The sequence below is a fragment of the Lactuca sativa genome, chromosome 4 (assembly GCF_002870075.4).
Source record: "Lactuca sativa cultivar Salinas chromosome 4, Lsat_Salinas_v11, whole genome shotgun sequence".
Taxonomy (NCBI): Eukaryota; Viridiplantae; Streptophyta; class Magnoliopsida; order Asterales; family Asteraceae; genus Lactuca; species Lactuca sativa.
In genome coordinates this window covers 113133431-113156318 of record NC_056626.2, presented here as the reverse complement: position 1 = coordinate 113156318, position 22888 = coordinate 113133431, and the positions used below count along the sequence as shown (strand labels likewise).

General features: G+C 37.8%; 1 protein-coding gene across 1 annotated transcript; it reads left to right on the top strand.

Annotated features, from left to right (window-relative positions):
• The first annotated feature begins 16683 nt into the window (after nucleotides 1-16683).
• LOC111903491 (cytochrome P450 736A117) lies at nucleotides 16684-18567 on the top strand. Its single transcript, XM_023899254.3, has 2 exons — nucleotides 16684-17687; nucleotides 17801-18567. The coding sequence occupies exons 1-2, from the start codon at nucleotides 16761-16763 to the stop codon at nucleotides 18422-18424; spliced, it is 1551 nt and encodes a 516-aa protein (XP_023755022.1). The 5' UTR covers nucleotides 16684-16760; the 3' UTR covers nucleotides 18425-18567.
• The last annotated feature ends 4321 nt before the right edge of the window (nucleotides 18568-22888 follow it).

Sequence of the window (22888 nt, the reverse complement as noted above, 5' to 3'; positions counted from 1 at the left end):
ATTGACCTTGTAGAGGGTCTTATATCATATCAAAGCAGGGGTGTCTTGGCCGCCTAAAGGCCTCACTAAAGGTACCTCCAGTACAAGATAGTTTCATAGGAAATACCTCATAGGGCATAGATAGGGATAACGATTCCTTTTTAACATGAAATGAAGTAAGGCATTTACTAGTGACGGCGGTCATTTTTCTTGTGATCTCTTAGTTCAGCTAGCTGCCGCTCCATATCAGGCATGTGCCTTTCGTACACCCTCTGGCGTACTCGGAGTTTTATGACATCGGTTCGTGATTCATCCAGTGCTTGCAGCAGGGTTTCATAGTCTTTCGTAGACTTTTCACGAGTGTGATCAAGGCGATTGGTGCGGATTGTATGTATTCTTGCATTTGCATCAACCTCTGCGATACTATGGGGAGTTGTTCTGCCCTGAATCTCGTTTCGGGCAACTCTACGGACCAGGATTGAAAAAAAAAATTCTATCAGCTGGGGTTCCTTCGTTTATGTTGTAGAAGCTTCGATCTCCATCGAACGACATAGGTTGGTCTTGCTCTTCGCTCCAGATTTCCAAACACTCTACCCAAGGAGGCATCGGGCCCTGAAAAGCCGGTCGAGGGTTGGGATTTGGAACACGAGTCATCGAGGATAGGTTCACCATTTCAGGTTCGGAGTCGGAACCGTCAGCAAGGCCTTCAGCTTGGTGACCATCCACAGGGATTGGGTGATCATTCTCTGGCTCCTCTCCGATCCATTCAGTATTGTTGTGGTTAGGGTAGTACGGGTCGTCGTGGGGATGGATTTCAGCCATGATATCTTCGCGAGAAATGGGGATATAAGAAGAAATAACTAGGTAGATGTACTAATTAGATAATTATAAGGTGATCTTTATCAAGTACTTCAATACACTATTTAGTGTATACTAGTCATATGTATTTGGGACAGGATAGACCTTCGAATAAGCGACCCTAACTCTAAATCCCCAATCCAACGAGAACATGAAGTAAAGCAAAGATTCACAGATTCTAAGTCTATGACGTCCTGGCTACATATAATTTTAATGTATCCACTAAGCAATTATTGACCTATTGATAAAAATCTATTTAGTTCTCAGATAAATAATTATAATAACACCAAATACCCCTATGGTATTTCATTGTGGTAGTGTTGGTAAGTTTTTAGACTTGTTGCCATATCACAACCATTCTTGGGCATGTGCTAATCACTCCTCGGACGAGCATAGTTGATCAGGCTATGCCAATCCCAAGACTGACCATACATCCCCGAGCTTACCTGTGATATCCAACAATCATTACTTTTGTTTTGTTCTAGAACGACGTGACCCTAGTATGTATGCATGTATGTATACTTTTAATAAGAAACTACTTATTTCTAAAAGTATAGTTGTTTTGAAAACATAAAATCAGAGACTCTAGTCCCAATGCATTTATAGTTTGTATATCTTATGTGGTTCGATATACTGAGTTCACTATAAACAATGCTCTGATACCAATCTGTCACACCCCCAAACCAAGGATGTCGGAAACGTTCGAGGGTGGAGGACTTCATGTAGAGTATCACAACAACGAGTATAATAGTGCTCAAAGTAAATACAACCATCATAAATATAACTGAAAAAGTTACACCAGTGTATATGTTACATGAATCGAATCAATTACATTATGAAACAAAATGAACTGTTTGACAATTTATCGTCCCATCCTCAAAACGTTGTTGGTTTCCTGTTTTCACTGAATTCCTGAGAATACAAGTAGTTTTGAAAAGTGTCAACACAAAGGTTGGTGAGTTCATAAGAGATTTTATTGGAGAAATAGACCGTTTTCCTTGTAAAAATGATATGATATGTATTCCGAGAATCCGATATTTTCTTTATAAAGTTTATGTAATGTAGTCTCATAACCGATGACCAAAATGTATAAGTAACCTTTCTTATTAAAGGAAAATAAAATGTGCTTAAATTGACATAAACGCACTTGAATTAAATGATGTTCCCGCAAATTCTTATGTTTGTTAATACTTAATGAATATGTAGTCCTAAGTCTCAGGACCGAGAAAATAACAAGTATCGTTCATACTTAAAGTTATAAATGTGGTTTCAAATGATGTGTAGTCAAAAATACCAAAAACCGAACGTAGACAGTAATATCGGTACTTATTGAGATAAAAGTGATTTTAAAATCGACATAAAAACCCATTAAAGTTTTATAAAAATCCCGTAACTTTATGTATTGTTATATCCTTATGTGAGCCGCTATAATCATACTTAAGACTAAATGAACCTGCCACGACGTTTCTCAGGCGTCGAAAAACTGAAATGACAATTATCACCCGTAGACCTGCAGGTCCAACTGTAGCTAGCAGCAAGGTGTGGGGTGTCAAACCCAATATAGATCTATATACAACTATCACGTTCTCCATCCGGGAGACTCTGATTATAACGTACAGGATTTTATATTCCACACGCGGACGTACGGAAAGAGAATGTCTCACAATCTAGGTTAACAAGTTTACAAGTTGTATGCGGGAGTGTAAAACCTTTCTGTATGAATGTACCCTTTTCGTACGTGTGTGTTATGTGATGTATCGAAAACTATACCTATTATAGCTTTATCCAAAACGTTTGTAATATATAAGAACTCTTTTATGAAAAAGCGTTAGGATTATGAAATCCATTAAACTATGCTTATTATAGTTTATATATATACATGTTCTAAATGAATGAATAATCTTATCATGAATGACTTATTTTCAGTTTATGATGATAAAATTTACAACGTATCACATTCAATACGTAGAACTTGACATTATACACTTTGCTCAACATAATACAAAGTGTTATAAAAATTACAAGCTGTTAACAAGTTTTCAGCCTTTCTACACTGTTTTTGAAAATTCATAGAAAAATCATGCGAAGTCGAAAACTAAATCCGTAAATTCTGGGAGTTCCCAAAATGTGTCTAGTTTACTCATAATTTTTATCATGATTTTTAATGACCTGAAACTTAGGTGAAAAAGTCCATAATCACAGACTGGTCCGGATTGGTGTTTGAAATGATAGGCAGTTTTGTAAAAATCACCATAAATTGTAGAAAAATCGTATGGAGATGTGCAAGTAGTCATTTTAAAGCTAAGAAGTGGAACTACATGCACCTAAAACAGTTTTGAAAACTAAAATGTTTAAGGTGTCCAAAACAGTCCGTGAATGGAGTTGAACTTTTCTGATGAAGGCTGTTAGAAAAGTGTAGTTATGTTCTTGGTGTTTTAACTTGTATTCTCCCCCTAAAAACTCGAGAAAACATGAAAATATGGGGGTATGAACTCACCTTGTGTGATTTCAGTAGATAAGTGTTGAAGAAGAGAAGTGTTCAACCCAAGAACACTTGAAGAATCGCTTGAAGATTCGAAGCTCTAACACACATATAATGGAGTTTGTGTAAGATACTCATGATTTGAGTGGAAATAATTGAGGTAATCTTAAAGGAAATGGATTATGATTACTAAAGGTGGAGGAAACTCTCAAGATCAGCCCTTGAATCTCGGATTTCTAGAGAGAGAAAGTGAGAGAGAAAGGAGTTTGATCTTCTTGTGAAATGAGAACAAATGAGAGAAAATGAGGAGAGAGGATGAATATCCAGCTCTCAAAACATGGAGATGGCTTGTGAGGGAGGTAAAAAGTACAAGGAAGTGACAAGGTATGGTGGGGAGGAGTGTGGGTTAATCATGGAGTGGGTATGGGGTTGCTTGTGTCATACAATAAGGTAAAGTCAACACTCTACCTTTGTACTTTACCTAACCTTATTTGGATAAGATTTTACCCTTAAAATATGATTAAATTATTAATTTAGGGGTCTTATATTTTAAAATAAAGTTTTGGGTGAAAACCCTATGTTAAAATAATTAAAAATGGGTTTAAAACGCAAAAATATACAAAAACGGGGTGAAAATTGCATTTTCCAGCGAAGTTCTTCGGATCTCGGCCGAGGCTCGGTCAGTTGGGCTCGGTTCGGACGCGGGAGGTTGAATCCGGAGGCGAAGGCGCGAAGGGTGGCTCGGTCCGAGGTGATGCTATCCGAAGCGAAGGCGAGAAGTGAAGGCGGGTTCGGTCCGAAGCCAGGCTAGAACCGAAGGTACTGTTGTGAACAGTAATGAACAGTACTTTCGGTTCGGATTTTCCTTCTACATGAGGTTCGGTTCGGACCTTTCTTCTTAGCATGGTTCGGTTTGGATCTCCTTCATGGCCAGGTTCGGTTCGGATGAACAGTGATTTCGGTTCAGCTCATGAACAGTACTTTCGGTTCGGACCCTCATGAATAGTGCTTTCGGTTCGGTTCATGAATAGTAATTTCGGTTCGGACGGTTCGTTTCTTAAGTCCGTTTTTCGCGTAGACTTCCATTCTTGGGCTATTTTTCGCCAAATTCAAGGGTCGGGATGCCCCGAGTGATTATAGAAAGTCGGGGAGAGATTTCGAGAGAGATTTGAGAGAGATTCCTCATACTCAGAGAGATTTGGGAGAGATTTGACATACTTAGGGAGATTTGGGAGAGATTTGACATACTTGAAGAGATTTCACATACAGAGAGAGATTTGGGAGAGATTTCACATACTTAGGGAGATTTGGGAGAGATTTGACATGCTTGGAGAGATTTCACATACAGAGAGAGATTTGGGAGAGATTTCACATACTTAGGGAGATTTGGGAGAGATTTGACATACTTGGAGAGATTTCACATACAGAGAGAGATTTGGGAGAGATTTCACATACTTAGGGAGATTTGGGAGAGATTTGACATACTTGGAGAGATTTCACATACAGAGAGAGATTTGGGAGAGATTTGACATACTTAGGGAGATTTGGGAGAGATTTGACATACTTGAAGAGATTTCACATACAGAGAGAGATTTGGGAGAGATTTCACATACTTAGGGAGATTTCTCATACAAAGAGATATGTGGGAGAGATTTCTGATACGAAGAGATGGATTGAAAACGATTGAGAGAGGTTTCATTGGTGACCTTTTTGAGTGTCCGGCTACGCACTGCAAGGTCCTTAAATCCCGTTAAGCCTTGATTAGGGATCTTGCATACTCCCGATGAGTATGTAACATTGTTTTATCGGTTTGGCTTTCCACGCCACCGTTTTGGGTTAAGGAGATCTAGGTGAACGCACTTTTCGATTTATGATCTCTCATTAGAATAGAGAGTTGTTTAGAAGTTACATAACGTAAACTTTAGTACTCACGGCAAATTGAGTTGACTGGTTTGACTTGTTGACTTTAGTTGACTTTGACTTGACCGAAAATTGACGGTTGTCACATCATCCCCCCGTTAGAGGGAATTTCGTCCCGAAATTCGAATTTAGGCAATGAGTTGGAAATGACTAAGGTCGGCTCTACATTAATTTGATTCTGACTAAGAGATGAGTTATTGTACACGAAATCTTAGCTCATACACATTATGATATAACCAATACTGGGCGGATAGTAAAATGTGTGATTCTACTTCAGTTTCACATCCCAACGAGGAAAAGAAACTAAGTCAGAATTCTCACATGCTATTATCTACCAGGTATTCGTTATATATAACTGGGGAATGTGTAAGTGAGGAAATCAAAAAAAATAACTTAGTAATCCTTCTTACTACGAGGGTAGATAAGCAAGTCACTTACAATGACAATGATGAACTGATTCTAGTAAGAATGGCACATCCTGTGAATACTGCGAACGGGTTGGTCCTATCCGAGGGGTATCACTATGGACGTGCAGCGTCCAATCGAATTTGGAGGGTTGTCTTCGGACATTCTTTTTCCAATACTCGCGACTGGTGATATTCAGATCTCAGGTCCGATTCCTAAAGGGTACCTCGTTCCTTGTGGTTGGTCGGCCTATTCGTTTATGTGAGGCAGATAGTAAAGGTTTCTACTGGAGATATTGTCAGGGCCTCTGAAGTTAATGGAACTATGAGCAATTTACCTTTCTATTTGAAGAATAAGGATAGAGCTTTCCAGGGTGAAAAGCTTGGTTCTTCAATTTTTATTGTTGAGTAGTTCGACAGGTTTGACCTAAGAGTTCTTGTAGCTCGGTAGGAAGCATGGGGGTTTGGTTTACACGATTAGGCCTTCTTAGATGGTAGGACATTTACTCGCCCTCCTGGGCAACCTTGGCCCGAAGTTCATGGCAGAACTCGTACCATATCTTTCCTAGGCTTCTGCGCTTGGACCTTGTCTGCTACATGCGTGACATTCCCAAGGGTCTCCTGTAAGCACTTGTGATATGGTTTCGGAAGTATAACACTCCTCTGATTGCATGTTTTGGGGTTCCATAGCAAAAGATAATCCGTAGGTTCGAGCTGGATGTTTATGAGAGACGAAGGTTTCGGTGTTTAGAGGGGTTAGGTGAAAGGTCCTTTTACAGATGTTAAGTTGGGAAGATGAGGGCTATATCAATGAAGATTGAATGACGACAGCAATATCTGTTTAGATAGAACTAGCTAAGCTGTATTCGCAAGAAGAGATCACTAGAGTGATAGAGTATCTTGTGTTACTTTTTAGGGTGATAAATTTTGTTTGATGTTATCATTATCGTAGATGATTTATACCACAGTGTCTAGCACTGACGGTGGGTGTAATGATATTTGACATCATGACCCCTGACAGGTCTCCCTATGATTGAATGGCATATGAACGTCGTATGTGACCTGATGTTGGGGAATCGTCGAGTGGGTGGCCCCACTCGGTTCTTACTACTAGACATGGATTAGGAGTCGGGATGAAATTATTTGTTTCAAGACTTCAGTATTTCGATTATAATTAACCCCGATGTATGTATAAAGTCATCACATCTTAGAGGTAATGATCTTTAGATCATATATGAATGTATTTGGTTCGATTTAAACGAGAGAGTATTTTAACTACTCTTAGAAAGACGGTGACTTTAGCAAGCATAACAATTTCATTACAAACATATAGTACTTAAACGTTTTTGTCGTTGGAAACATTACAAAAGTCCTAATACGGTTTCCTACTGATCCTGCCGGTTTGTTTGTTACATTCCTCCAGCTCCTCCGTCATTCTTCTTGGATGGACACTTTCTCTTGAAGTGTCCCATTTCACCGCATGAGTAGCATATTGGGTCCGCCCTGGTGCTGGTGATTGAAGGGAGATACTGGGTCGGGACCTTACAGAAACGGGTGGTATGTCCTTTCCTGTTGTAGTTTTTACAGTGCATCTCTCGGCAAGCTCCTGTGTGATGGAAACTGCACTTGACACACTTTGGGAGAGATCCCTCATATGGTCTGGCCGACGTTTGGGTGGTAGATCCTGTGGCTAGTATCGGGGCATGCGTCGTGACTGCTGTTGCGATGGTGGGGGTGGCCATAGGTTGTTGTCTCTTAGTGGATTTTTGAGATTGGTGGCGCTCTTTCATGTTCCAAAACTTTCTCTTCTTGTTTGTAGGTTTGAGACCTGAGGTATTTTTGCTGGCGGACACCCGCTGGTGTTCCTGAATATTACCATTATCTGTATTGTTAGCACCGCTTCCATTTCTGCTGGCGTTGTTAGCATTGAACTGTGCCATGACGGCTGCCACGGCTGCCGTGACTGCAGCCTGAAAAGTAGCAGCGTCTATCTGCAGAGTTGGCACCTTGCTAGTTGGTTGGTTCCCTCTTGGTGAAGACATAGTTCTGTTTCACGATGAAAAACATCTTCGTTAGTGGAAATGGTTATCTTAAGTGCATCCTTACAATTTATATTAACGCATATAAATTTTGCACATTACTGTACTACTCCTAGCGTTTCCGCTAACATTCTTGAAATAGGGTTACAGCAGTGGGTAGGGGTAGGTTTCATACGGGCGTCAAGCTTTACCCATCTTAGAATCATGTGTGTCCAAACACGCTTGGCTGGGGAGTTCTGATGGGCTCCGGTGCATTAGTGCTGGTATGATCGCACCCGCGAGTCTATGATGAAGGAACTTTTCAACAAAATGTTTAAGGGTGAGATGATAAGGAGTTTTTAAAATGGCTATGCGTCGTGAGTTTCTAACTAAGCTTTATCTTATATTGATTTGTAACGTAATTTTGTCGTTAAGGGCGTTCTGACAACAATTCATAACGGGAGTCTTTATATGGTAACCCATGAATTTTTAGCAGTTCAGCATCCAAGTGGAGCCTTATAGTTGGCCCAGTCTAGGTCCTTATTACGACCAATTGGAGCATGTTCTCGAAGATTTGACCTACATCCCTATGATGCAGTCCTAATACAGAGTAGAAGTAAGTTCAGGTAGTGATCTTTTGATGTTTGCTGTTTGAGACAGGGTTCCATTGGTTGGTGAATGACATGATCCAACCTTGGAGAGAAGATCAGGAACGATTTCGGAGCTAGATTACTCTAGTCTTACAACTTGAATAGAGTGGGTTTTAGGCAGGCTCCTATCGCAGCATGATGGGAGTATTTGAACAAAAAGGTGACACAGAACTCGGCTGATTGATACGTCATTGATGTTTAAGATGTAACAAATTAAGGGAGATTGACCTTGTAGAGGGTCTTATATCATATCAAAGCAGGGGTGTCTTGGCCGCCTAAAGGCCTCACTAAAGGTACCTCCAGTACAAGATAGTTTCATAGGAAATACCTCATAGGGCATAGATAGGGATAACGATTCCTTTTTAACATGAAATGAAGTAAGGCATTTACTACTGACGGCGGTCATTTTTCTTGTGATCTCTTAGTTCAGCTAGCTGCCGCTCCATATCAGGCATGTGCCTTTCGTACACCCTCTGGCGTACTCGGAGTTTTATGACATCGGTTCGTGATTCATCCAGTGCTTGCAGCAGGGTTTCATAGTCTTTCGTAGACTTTTCACGAGTGTGATCAAGGCGATTGGTGCGGATTGTATGTATTCTTGCATTTGCATCAACCTCTGCGATACTATGGGGAGTTGTTCTGCCCTGAATCTCGTTTCGGGCAACTCTACGGACCAGGATTGAAAAAAAAAATTCTATCAGCTGGGGTTCCTTCGTTTATGTTGTAGAAGCTTCGATCTCCATCGAACGACATAGGTTGGTCTTGCTCTTCGCTCCAGATTTCCAAACACTCTACCCAAGGAGGCATCGGGCCCTGAAAAGCCGGTCGAGGGTTGGGATTTGGAACACGAGTCATCGAGGATAGGTTCACCATTTCAGGTTCGGAGTCGGAACCGTCAGCAAGGCCTTCAGCTTGGTGACCATCCACAGGGATTGGGTGATCATTCTCTGGCTCCTCTCCGATCCATTCAGTATTGTTGTGGTTAGGGTAGTACGGGTCGTCGTGGGGATGGATTTCAGCCATGATATCTTCGCGAGAAATGGGGATATAAGAAGAAATAACTAGGTAGATGTACTAATTAGATAATTATAAGGTGATCTTTATCAAGTACTTCAATACACTATTTAGTGTATACTAGTCATATGCATTTGGGACAGGATAGACCTTCGAATAAGCGACCCTAACTCTAAATCCCCAATCCAACGAGAACATGAAGTAAAGCAAAGATTCACAGATTCTAAGTCTATGACGTCCTGGCTACATATAATTTTAATGTATCCACTAAGCAATTATTGACCTATTGATAAAAATCTATTTAGTTCTCAGATAAATAATTATAATAACACCAAATACCCCTATGGTATTTCATTGTGGTAGTGTTGGTAAGTTTTTAGACTTGTTGCCATATCACAACCATTCTTGGGCATGTGCTAATCACTCCTCGGACGAGCATAGTTGATCAGGCTATGCCAATCCCAAGACTGACCATACATCCCCGAGCTTACCTGTGATATCCAACAATCATTACTTTTGTTTTGTTCTAGAACGACGTGACCCTAGTATGTATGCATGTATGTATACTTTTAATAAGAAACTACTTATTTCTAAAAGTATAGTTGTTTTGAAAACATAAAATCAGAGACTCTAGTCCCAATGCATTTATAGTTTGTATATCTTATGTGGTTCGATATACTGAGTTCACTATAAACAATGCTCTGATACCAATCTGTCACACCCCCAAACCAAGGATGTCGGAAACGTTCGAGGGTGGAGGACTTCATGTAGAGTATCACAACAACGAGTATAATAGTGCTCAAAGTAAATACAACCATCATAAATATAACTGAAAAAGTTACACCAGTGTATATGTTACATGAATCGAATCAATTACATTATGAAACAAAATGAACTGTTTGACAATTTATCGTCCCATCCTCAAAACGTTGTTGGTTTCCTGTTTTCACTGAATTCCTGAGAATACAAGTAGTTTTGAAAAGTGTCAACACAAAGGTTGGTGAGTTCATAAGAGATTTTATTGGAGAAATAGACCGTTTTCCTTGTAAAAATGATATGATATGTATTCCGAGAATCCGATATTTTCTTTATAAAGTTTATGTAATGTAGTCTCATAACCGATGACCAAAATGTATAAGTAACCTTTCTTATTAAAGGAAAATAAAATGTGCTTAAATTGACATAAACGCACTTGAATTAAATGATGTTCCCGCAAATTCTTATGTTTGTTAATACTTAATGAATATGTAGTCCTAAGTCTCAGGACCGAGAAAATAACAAGTATCGTTCATACTTAAAGTTATAAATGTGGTTTCAAATGATGTGTAGTCAAAAATACCAAAAACCGAACGTAGACAGTAATATCGGTACTTATTGAGATAAAAGTGATTTTAAAATCGACATAAAAACCCATTAAAGTTTTATAAAAATCCCGTAACTTTATGTATTGTTATATCCTTATGTGAGCCGCTATAATCATACTTAAGACTAAATGAACCTGCCACGACGTTTCTCAGGCGTCGAAAAACTGAAATGACAATTATCACCCGTAGACCTGCAGGTCCAACTGTAGCTAGCAGCAAGGTGTGGGGTGTCAAACCCAATATAGATCTATATACAACTATCACGTTCTCCATCCGGGAGACTCTGATTATAACGTACAGGATTTTATATTCCACATGCGGACGTACGGAAAGAGAATGTCTCACAATCTAGGTTAACAAGTTTACAAGTTGTATGCGGGAGTGTAAAACCTTTCTGTATGAATGTACCCTTTTCGTACGTGTGTGTTATGTGATGTATCGAAAACTATACCTATTATAGCTTTATCCAAAACGTTTGTAATATATAAGAACTCTTTTATGAAAAAGCGTTAGGATTATGAAATCCATTAAACTATGCTTATTATAGTTTATATATATACATGTTCTAAATGAATGAATAATCTTATCATGAATGACTTATTTTCAGTTTATGATGATAAAATTTACAACGTATCACATTCAATACGTAGAACTTGACATTATACACTTTGCTCAACATAATACAAAGTGTTATAAAAATTACAAGCTGTTAACAAGTTTTCAGCCTTTCTACACTGTTTTTGAAAATTCATAGAAAAATCATGCGAAGTCGAAAACTAAATCCGTAAATTCTGGGAGTTCCCAAAATGTGTCTAGTTTACTCATAATTTTTATCATGATTTTTAATGACCTGAAACTTAGGTGAAAAAGTCCATAATCACAGACTGGTCCGGATTGGTGTTTGAAATGATAGGCAGTTTTGTAAAAATCACCATAAATTGTAGAAAAATCGTATGGAGATGTGCAAGTAGTCATTTTAAAGCTAAGAAGTGGAACTACATGCACCTAAAACAGTTTTGAAAACTAAAATGTTTAAGGTGTCCAAAACAGTCCGTGAATGGAGTTGAACTTTTCTGATGAAGGCTGTTAGAAAAGTGTAGTTATGTTCTTGGTGTTTTAACTTGTATTCTCCCCCTAAAAACTCGAGAAAACATGAAAATATGGGGGTATGAACTCACCTTGTGTGATTTCAGTAGATAAGTGTTGAAGAAGAGAAGTGTTCAACCCAAGAACACTTGAAGAATCGCTTGAAGATTCGAAGCTCTAACACACATATAATGGAGTTTGTGTAAGATACTCATGATTTGAGTGGAAATAATTGAGGTAATCTTAAAGGAAATGGATTATGCTTACTAAAGGTGGAGGAAACTCTCAAGATCAGCCCTTGAATCTCGGATTTCTAGAGAGAGAAAGTGAGAGAGAAAGGAGTTTGATCTTCTTGTGAAATGAGAACAAATGAGAGAAAATGAGGAGAGAGGATGAATATCCAGCTCTCAAAACATGGAGATGGCTTGTGAGGGAGGTAAAAAGTACAAGGAAGTGACAAGGTATGGTGGGGAGGAGTGTGGGTTAATCATGGAGTGGGTATGGGGTTGCTTGTGTCATACAATAAGGTAAAGTCAACACTCTACCTTTGTACTTTACCTAACCTTATTTGGATAAGATTTTACCCTTAAAATATGATTAAATTATTAATTTAGGGGTCTTATATTTTAAAATAAAGTTTTGGGTGAAAACCCTATGTTAAAATAATTAAAAATGGGTTTAAAACGCAAAAATATACAAAAACGGGGTGAAAATTGCATTTTCCAGCGAAGTTCTTCGGATCTCGGCCGAGGCTCGGTCAGTTGGGCTCGGTTCGGACGCGGGAGGTTGAATCCGGAGGCGAAGGCGCGAAGGGTGGCTCGGTCCGAGGTGATGCTATCCGAAGCGAAGGCGAGAAGTGAAGGCGGGTTCGGTCCGAAGCCAGGCTAGAACCGAAGGTACTGTTGTGAACAGTAATGAACAGTACTTTCGGTTCGGATTTTCCTTCTACATGAGGTTCGGTTCGGACCTTTCTTCTTAGCATGGTTCGGTTTGGATCTCCTTCATGGCCAGGTTCGGTTCGGATGAACAGTGATTTCGGTTCAGCTCATGAACAGTACTTTCGGTTCGGACCCTCATGAATAGTGCTTTCGGTTCGGTTCATGAATAGTAATTTCGGTTCGGACGGTTCGTTTCTTAAGTCCGTTTTTCGCGTAGACTTCCATTCTTGGGCTATTTTTCGCCAAATTCAAGGGTCGGGATGCCCCGAGTGATTATAGAAAGTCGGGGAGAGATTTCGAGAGAGATTTGAGAGAGATTCCTCATACTCAGAGAGATTTGGGAGAGATTTGACATACTTAGGGAGATTTGGGAGAGATTTGACATACTTGAAGAGATTTCACATACAGAGAGAGATTTGGGAGAGATTTCACATACTTAGGGAGATTTGGGAGAGATTTGACATGCTTGGAGAGATTTCACATACAGAGAGAGATTTGGGAGAGATTTCACATACTTAGGGAGATTTGGGAGAGATTTGACATACTTGGAGAGATTTCACATACAGAGAGAGATTTGGGAGAGATTTCACATACTTAGGGAGATTTGGGAGAGATTTGACATACTTGGAGAGATTTCACATACAGAGAGAGATTTGGGAGAGATTTGACATACTTAGGGAGATTTGGGAGAGATTTGACATACTTGAAGAGATTTCACATACAGAGAGAGATTTGGGAGAGATTTCACATACTTAGGGAGATTTCTCATACAAAGAGATATGTGGGAGAGATTTCTGATACGAAGAGATGGATTGAAAACGATTGAGAGAGGTTTCATTGGTGACCTTTTTGAGTGTCCGGCTACGCACTGCAAGGTCCTTAAATCCCGTTAAGCCTTGATTAGGGATCTTGCATACTCCCGATGAGTATGTAACATTGTTTTATCGGTTTGGCTTTCCACGCCACCGTTTTGGGTTAAGGAGATCTAGGTGAACGCACTTTTCGATTTATGATCTCTCATTAGAATAGAGAGTTGTTTAGAAGTTACATAACGTAAACTTTAGTACTCACGGCAAATTGAGTTGACTGGTTTGACTTGTTGACTTTAGTTGACTTTGACTTGACCGAAAATTGACGGTTGTCACAACCACCTTCCTCTTCTTGTATACACACTAACAAGTCTTCTTTTAAGCTCTAAGCTCCATCCAAGGCAATCTAGGGTTTCATGGACGTGAAAAAGGGTGGTGGCTGACTTGTGACCTAAGGAAGGATATAATGTGGCTTATATAGGGCACAAGTCGAGAAATTAGGGTTTTGGTCTGAAGGGAGTACGCCCCGCGTACCCCTTTGTACGCCCGGTGTGCTCAAAACCAACCGCGATCCTTCACTTTCATACGTTAGGCGTACCCCAACTTACGTTGGGCATACCCAGCTGAACACATGCACACATCCTTGCATGCATGGGGCTGATCTGTCAAGTATTTCCATCAGGAGCTAATTCTGCCAAAACCTTCAAAGTGTCATAACTCATTCGTCCTAAGTCCGTTTCCAACGAACCTTATATCCATGTAAAGGTGGCGAGAAGCCCTAGGCTCCTAGCAATACACCCAAGCCTGAAGACCTTCCGAATAAGACCCAAAACACGAGATATCAATTACCGTCATACCCTTGGCTCCTGAAGACACAATCGGATATTAGAATCATAGCATCAACATCTGAAATAGCTAATCCTTCCTTTCCCAAAGCTCTAATCCCCATGACAACTGATGATTGAGCCGCAACCCCAATTAGTATGGCAAATCTGAAACCGGGTGTTACAACTTCTACTAATATTAACTAATTATCGGATGAATATGATTACATGCCTCAAAAATCAAATAGTCTATCGACTGAAAGATCCAACACTACGATGGTTAGACTTAAACGAGAGTTACGCAATAGCGCTAAATAAGGCAATCTAAAAATATTTAATCTTAGAAACATGCAACCTAACGTACTTGTCGAATAACTAATAAATATTAATACAGGTTCTAAGAAACAAATAATAGACAAAACCCTAGGCTATAAGGCATCTTAAAAATCAGACAATTCTAACCAACAATTCTTGAAAAGATCCATAGCCTACATACTAGCATGCATTCTTAACATTTCATATATCAACAACATAACAAATATGGATATTTTGCGAATCACTTTCCTTTATAAGCTTTGACTGATTGTACGCATCACATTATTTTATTATTCTTTTTAAAAAAAGATTTATTAATTACTCAGATCCTTACTTTGAGTCTGAAATCAAAAGAGTGTTCGTCCAGTTCACTCAAACCAAGGTTCTGATACAAACTTGTAACCTCCCGATTTTCAATCCAAATTTTTCATTTTTATTTATTAAAACATATCAGAGTAAAATTTCATTATGCGGAAACATGTTTTGAATGTATGTATATACAGTCAAACCTTGTCATTCTCACGAATCATTGAAGTACCTAAAAAACATTTTTAACTGGGATATAATAAAATAAATAAATATATATATATATATATATATATATATATATATATATATATATATATATATATATATATATATATATATATATATATATATATATATATATATATATATATATATATATATATATATATATAGCAAATGAATGCACTACTTCATTGAAGACATAATCAGTAAACAATCTTGAAACAATATCAAAAACCTAAAAGCTCTCATACCAATTATTGAAGACATAATCAGTAAACAATCTTGAAATAATATCAAAAACCTAAAAGCTCTCATACCAATTATTAAAGATACGACCATGATCATCTGCTGGTTATGATGTAATAAATTTACATTGATTAAACGGCAAATTGTGAAATGACAATGTAACAAATTTACATTCACTAAAGGCCTAAGGTGTTAAAATTTTAAAGAATCACTTAAATCTCTCATTTTAAAAGACAAGAAATTTGTTGAATTTTAAATTGAAAGTTAAAAAAATTTCAAATTTTAGTCATATACTATTTTTCTAAATCTCTATAATTAACTTGTCGGTAATATATTTTTAGTGCTATATATACTTTAAACTATGTATTTAAACTATGTATTTAAGTTTGTTCGAGTTTCTGTTAATTAATTGTTGCTTTTACATATCCGTATATTAATTTTTTGAAGATTTTTAATTAACTCCTTGATCTTTATAATTGTGTTAGTTTTAGTCAATTATAGTACATACTTTATCCACATGAAATGCATATTATATTAAACAAGTTTAAAGGGTGGATTATATAATTGACTAAATATGAGTATAATATATTAGTTGATAATTTTATAATCCGTTTTATATCTATAGTCAGTGTTGTAAAACTCGCCGAGTTGTCCGATTACTCCTCCGAGTACTCGTTACTCGGCCCCTTACCGATGCGAGTTGCAGAATCTCAAGTACTTCCCGATCGGTCCCTAACTGAACTGAGCAGTGTTGTAAAACCCGGTCAACTCGATAATTAATATGTATAATATACTTAATAACTTATTATTTAACACAAACACGTGTGATTATTACTACATATATCTTAAATTTTCAACAAAATATATTCACAAAATTTGACCATTATGCATTTTTTTTTTTGTATATTCATATGTATCTAATTTTGTTAAATATTTAAATCAATTTTTGATTTTAACTTAGATTTTGACATATATAATTTCCTTAAAATATTTCTACATGAATTACCGAATTCGAATACCCTGAGTACTCCGAGTACTCGCTATTCGATGGTCGACCGACCAAGTACCGAATAACGAGTTTTAAAGTGTCTACCGTACCAAATCTTCTTTTACGGCGGACCTAGATTGTTTTCTTTTTGTTTTTACATGGAAATGGGGCAATGAGTTATTGTTTCGTGAATGGAGGTTCCTTTCTGGCGTGCGGCCGCCTGTACACAAGATCTGAAGTACGTATAAATAAGTGAAGAAAGCACGTCATTTCAACACAATTCCACATACCATTGAATTCCATCTATAGTAGTCATCACTCATTAGTAATCAAGATGTTGGCTTTCTTGGATCATATTTTTATTTACATATTGCCGTTGTTTCTAAGTGGTGCGTTCCTAATCAGATGGTACAATTCTACACCGCCAACTATCATCAGGAAACTACCTCCTTCACCACCAACGTTGCCGGTTATTGGCAACCTCCACCAGCTCGGGGCACTCGTCCACCAGTCATTCTTTTCTCTGGCCAGACGCTATGGTGACTCCCTCATGCTCCTCCACATCGGCTCAGTCCCAAGCCTGGTCGTCTCGTCAACTGAAGCGGCTCGTGAGATCATGAAGACACATGATTTAGCATTTGCCAGCAGGCCCACCACCAGGATGTTCAGGACCATCTCCTACGATCTCAAGGAAATAACAGTCGCTCCTTATGGTGAATACTGGAGGCAAGCAAAGAGTATTCTAACTCTCCAGCTTCTGAGTAACAAAAAGGTCCAGTCTTTTGATGGGCTTAGGGAAAAGATAATCGGCGATTGCCTCGCTAAAATCAACCAATGTTTCTTGTCAAACAAGCCTGCGGACTTGAGCGACTTGTTTAGCTCACTTACGAACGATGTCACATGCATGGCGACGTTTGGGAGGACGTATAACGAAGGAGAGATTGGTATGAAATTTAAAAAGATCATGCAAGACTTCTCCGAGGTTTTGGGTAGCTTTTATTTTGAGGATTCTATTCCTCAGCTTGCATTCGTGGATCGGATTACTGGTCTTAGTGCTAAAGTCGATAGGGTAGCAGTGGATTTTGATGAGTTCCTTCAAAATGTGGTTGATGAGACTTTATCCAAGAAAAGAAATAACCCTAATCCAGTTAGTGGTGATGAACACGGTGTGGAGACCTTCATTGATGCACTACTCAAGATTCAGAAGGAAGATATTCTTGGCATCACCATCGACGCAGACGTCATCAAAGCACTGCTTTTGGTATAATATATACAAATTAATCTCTTTTCATCTTATATACATGAACAATTGACAATTGAATGAATTATCCACTAAAGTATTTGTTTTGACCTATTAATTTTGTATGTATGTAGGATGCGTATGTTGCTGGTACGGATACATCATCATCCGTACTGGAATGGGCGATGACCGAACTTCTGTTACATCGTGATTGCCTTGAGAAAGTCCAGGGCGAGATAAGGGCAGTCCTTAACGGAAAGAAAGACATAACTGACAGCGATGTGGAGAAGATGAAGTATCTAAAATGCGTCATCATGGAAGCCACCCGCCTCCATCCTCCCCTTCCAGTTCTACCACCACGAGTTGCAAGACACGATGCCAAAGTAATGGGGTATGATATTGCAGAAGGAACTAGGGTATACGTCAATGTTTATGCAATTATGAGGGATCCTAAAGTGTGGGATAAACCTGAAACGTTTATGCCGGAGAGGTTCTTGGAGTCATGTATTGATTTCGTGAGGCACAATTTTGAGTTGCTTACATTTGGTGCTGGAAGGAGGAGTTGCCCTGGAAGGATATTTGCCATGGCCATCAATGAGAAGGTGTTGGCTAATGTTTTGTACAGGTTCGATTGGGCTCTGCCACAAGGAGTTAGGCCACAGGACGTTGATATGAATGAAACTTTTGGTCTCGCTAATCACCGGAAGGTTCCATTGCTAGCTCTTGGGACACCATTCCATTCTCCCCATAATAATTAACCTAGCCATTATCTAAAATATTCCTAGTTGAATGGATGGATATTTGCCATTAATTTATTCGTTTATTTTGGAAAAAATTTCATGTACGATTGTATTTGTAGCCCAAGTTATATGATGATATGCATATTCTTTTGTTAAATTAATATATAGTGGGCAAACATAATGGTATCGTTATATAACCATTCACATAGTTTTTCATCTGTTGCTCTTTATAAATAATTCACACATCAGTGTAAAATATTCATGTATGATTTTAGCTTTTACATCAATATTTTAAAAGCATGGTTATTGTACATATTTCTAAATGAGGTTATATTCATTAATCTATTAAAAAAATCAAAAACTGCATCCATCGTTCTAAGGCCCCGTTTGGTAGCCTTTTAATTGAAAAATTAAGAGGCAGACTCTTAATTTTTCAGATTTAGACTGTTTGGTTGGATATGAATTTATGCCTCTTAATTTTTAAGAAGCGTTTTAAAATTTCAGATATAAAACTACGTCTGAAAAAATAAAAAGATCTCGTTCCCTTTTTGCCCAAATACTTCTTCTCTTTCCTCTGCCTTTCTTCTTCACAATTGTCGCTTTTCTTCTTGCCCCCTCCCACTGAAACGCCAATTGCAACCCTCCGCCATCCCTTCCGGTCATCCCCTTCGGAACGTTGGGCTTAGATTTAAAATGTGTGTGATAGCCAAGAAAGCCCCATTTTACCCTTGAGGCCTTGACCTCTTCACTTTTCCATTGACTTCGACCTCTTCAAAGCAACCACCCTCATCTCCGGTGTGTCACCCTCACATCGACACCGCCCCTCCAGCGACTGTGGGTGTGTACAAGAGAGAACACCAAAAACTGAAGAGGCCGCGTAAGACTTCATGGGTTCATTATCCTCTCCCAAGGCTGACGTCATCATCGATTTGGGAAATCCTCTTCTCAATCACAGCGTCGATCGATGACTTCTTGAAAGATCAGAACTCTCTATGTATTCGTTATCTTCTCCCAAAGTGTTTTTTGTTTTTGTTTCTGCTTCCCAATTAGGTCTTAAGAGTTCTAATTTTGATGTGATAATTCGCATTTCAGGTTGCTGATGATACCATGATCAAAGAACAAGTGGGAAATGTGTTGTTGTTGGCCTTAAGATGTACCAAATGGGAGGCAACAAGAAGTGCTCGTGAAGAAAGCAGAGCTTGATACTGTGAACATAATCAAATCATCAATATCTAGGTCAAAGTTGGGTGATTTCACATCAATATTGGTGTTGTTTTAATGAATTTTGATGTTGTTTTTTTTTACTGAATTTTGATGTTTTTATTAGTTTTGATGTTATTTGGTGAAATTTATGGTTATAGTTTTTTAAGTACGAACTCTTGATAAGGAAAAATTGGAAGTACAATGTTGTAGTTGAAAGAAATGATATAGAAGGGCAAAACGGTCATTTTTATTATTCAGCACAACAATTCAGAGGTTCTAGCCAAACAGATTTTTAAAATTTAGATCTTAAAAATTCAGACCCTCTTAGAAATTCAGACTTCTTAAAAATTCAGATTTTAAAAATTCAGATCCTGCCAAACAGCCCCTAAGTCCTTAACGAATTGAAATCATTCATGATACACTACTCATAATGACATCAACTAGTAGGATAAACACGTCTAATATCCTTATAAGGAAATCTTAACCATTTAATGATCATTATCAAGATCGTATAAAAAATACATGATAATATATCTTACCAAGATACTCTATTGTTAAACAATACTTAGTATATAAATAAAGTTTAATGGATTTTCATGTCATCATTATATATTTTATATAATTCCATCAATTTTTTTGTACAATGTATTGAACTCTATAAAATTCAATAAATATTTTTAAATATTTATTTATGTAAGAGAAAACTTTCATTTTTTCCATTGAAATATTCAATGACTATTAGACTCCAAACTTATTGAATATCAATATAAAACCTCACAACGGTAGGGTTGCATCTATTTAATGACGAGTAAGTTTGTCACCTCACTCAATTCTCCTACTAAACTCTCCATTATGCATGCTCATAATATGCAAATAAAATGTAACGATTCGATTTTTCTCAACTAATATTATGGAGATTTATCAGAGTTTTTCTATACAAATGTGGAATTCTAATTTTACATTCCAGGATATTATCGGGTTTACAACATATCATAACCATAATTTAAAGCAACAAGGTAGTACCAAATAAAAAACTATATCTAGTCCAAATTACGAGGTGTGTCTTCTCATTATACTATGTACGATGCTAGTTGTCTTTGTGATAGTTGCATGAAAGACCATGATCTAGCCCCTGACATCTGTATGAAAGACCATGGGGGTAGCTCATGGCAGTTGTATGAAAGACCATGGGGTAGCCGATGACCTTTGCTTGTAAGACCATGATTTGGTTATTGCACTGCAAGGAAAAACCATAGGGGTAGCCCAGTGTGACATCCCCAAAATCACGGCCAGAAAAGACCGGTTTCATTTATGCTTGTAAAATAATTTCAGAGTAAATCTATTGATTAAAAAGTGTTGCGTAATTTGTCCCCAAAACATTACATGATAAAATAAGATTTATCAAAGCATTTCTTAAAGAAATGTATTTTCATTATATCTCAAAACTCGAGATGTCATGTTCCGATACAGACACAAAAACATAAACCTTACACAGTTATATACAACTATTGGTCTATAAACAAAAACATCTTCACAAGTTGTCCAACTTATGCTCTCGCGCCACTACCTGTAATACAAAGAAACTGAGTGGGTCAGGCTTGGGAGTCTGTTGAGCATATAGGGTTTTCAACCCACAATAAATAATTATATTTAATTTTCACCAACCAACAAATCAACAATAACCCGATTACCCATTCCTGTTATCCTCACTTTACGTCCCTATGACAACAACTATTACAAGGGACCTAATCTAGGATTTTCATCGGGACGAACATTACTGCAAAGGGGTTTCCTCAACAATAGATGTCCTAAAGGCAACCATGAGGGGGATAGAGTACACCGATGAACACATCGTTCACAACACTTATAGGTTATGAACCTGCCAGCGTTCCACTGGACTGTCTAGAAAGAGTCTGTGGTCATCATCCATACTCCGCTAGATTACTAGATCAACAACAACATCGAGGCCTCTCATCATTTTTATTTCATCACACATCAACTATCTACCCAAGCTTTACCCAACATTTTTGTAGATATACATTTATACATGACTTAAAACATGTATAATATATTCATTCAATATCCATCCCAAATAACATATAACATATAAACATATAACATGTATTTTATAGAGAAATAATTCATATCTATGTGTTAGAAGAAAGCAATTACACACTCACTTGATAAGACGATGCTCGGACAGCACTACAACTCTTAAAATAATAATCTTTGATGAAACCGAGATATCTTCCAAAAACCGGGCATCTCGTGGGCAGAGCTTCGGCTTGAAAACTCTTTTCTTCTCGGGATCTTCGGGGCTTCGGGACTTGCTTCGGGTATCGGGATGATATCGGGGCTTCGGGGGGTATTTCTTGCCAAGTAGAAGAAAGAAAAAGGGGGGAGAAGTGGAAAATTAGCAAAAAGATCAGCAACCCTTGAGTTCTATTTATAGGGGTTGAACCCCGATTTACGTTGGGCGTACTCCGTTGTCGACATATACGTTGGGCGTACCGGGTGGATCAGACCGGACGAGTCACGACTTCGAATAAGCTTCCGAATTTATAATTTTATTTATTTATTTTATTTATTTAAAAACTTCATAAATTCATAACTTCTGCATACGAGCTCCGTTTTTGACATTCTTTATATCCACACATAGGTGAGACTATGCTCTACAACTTTCGTTTAGACACCGTCGGCTAATTTTGACTTTATTTTCATTATATTATTTTTAGTAGGTCAGGATAGGAAAATTCCGTTAGAAATTCATAACTTCTTCATCCGACGTCCGTTTTCGTCTGTCTTTTCACCGTTGGACTACTATAGACGAGATCTTCGATCCTCGTTCAGATTGTTTCGGCCAAATATCACTCAATCTCAATTGCGAGATTTGGGCTGCATACCGATATAAAAAGATGAATGTTGGTAAATTTGAATTTGACATATTATTATAGCTTTTCACGAAGAAAAACTTTTAATTAGTTTTTGTTAAACAATTAAATAGATAGTACTTTCAATGTTTTTCTGTAATAATATTTTCTTACTTTCTATTTTCACATCTTACAAATATGTACTATAAATAGAAGGGTTCACAAAGAAACTTATATTTTTATAAACAAGGTTTTTATTAGTGTGTGTTTTGTGTAGACAAATAATGTACGATGATAATTAAGTTATTATAATTTGAAAATTCAAAAAGGAAACCGCAAATGCGGATCTTCCGTTGTTTTGATTTAAAACAAATGTGTACAAAACACATATGAATGTTGTGAAGATAAT

Bases quoted from the DNA above. Each gene is read 5' to 3' on its own strand.
- LOC111903491 (XM_023899254.3), top strand. From the start codon at position 16,761: ATGTTGGCTTTCTTGGATCATATTTTTATTTACATATTGCCGTTGTTT. The intron at 17,688-17,800 runs GTATAATATATA...GTATGTATGTAG, and splicing joins TCATCAAAGCACTGCTTTTG to GATGCGTATGTTGCTGGTAC.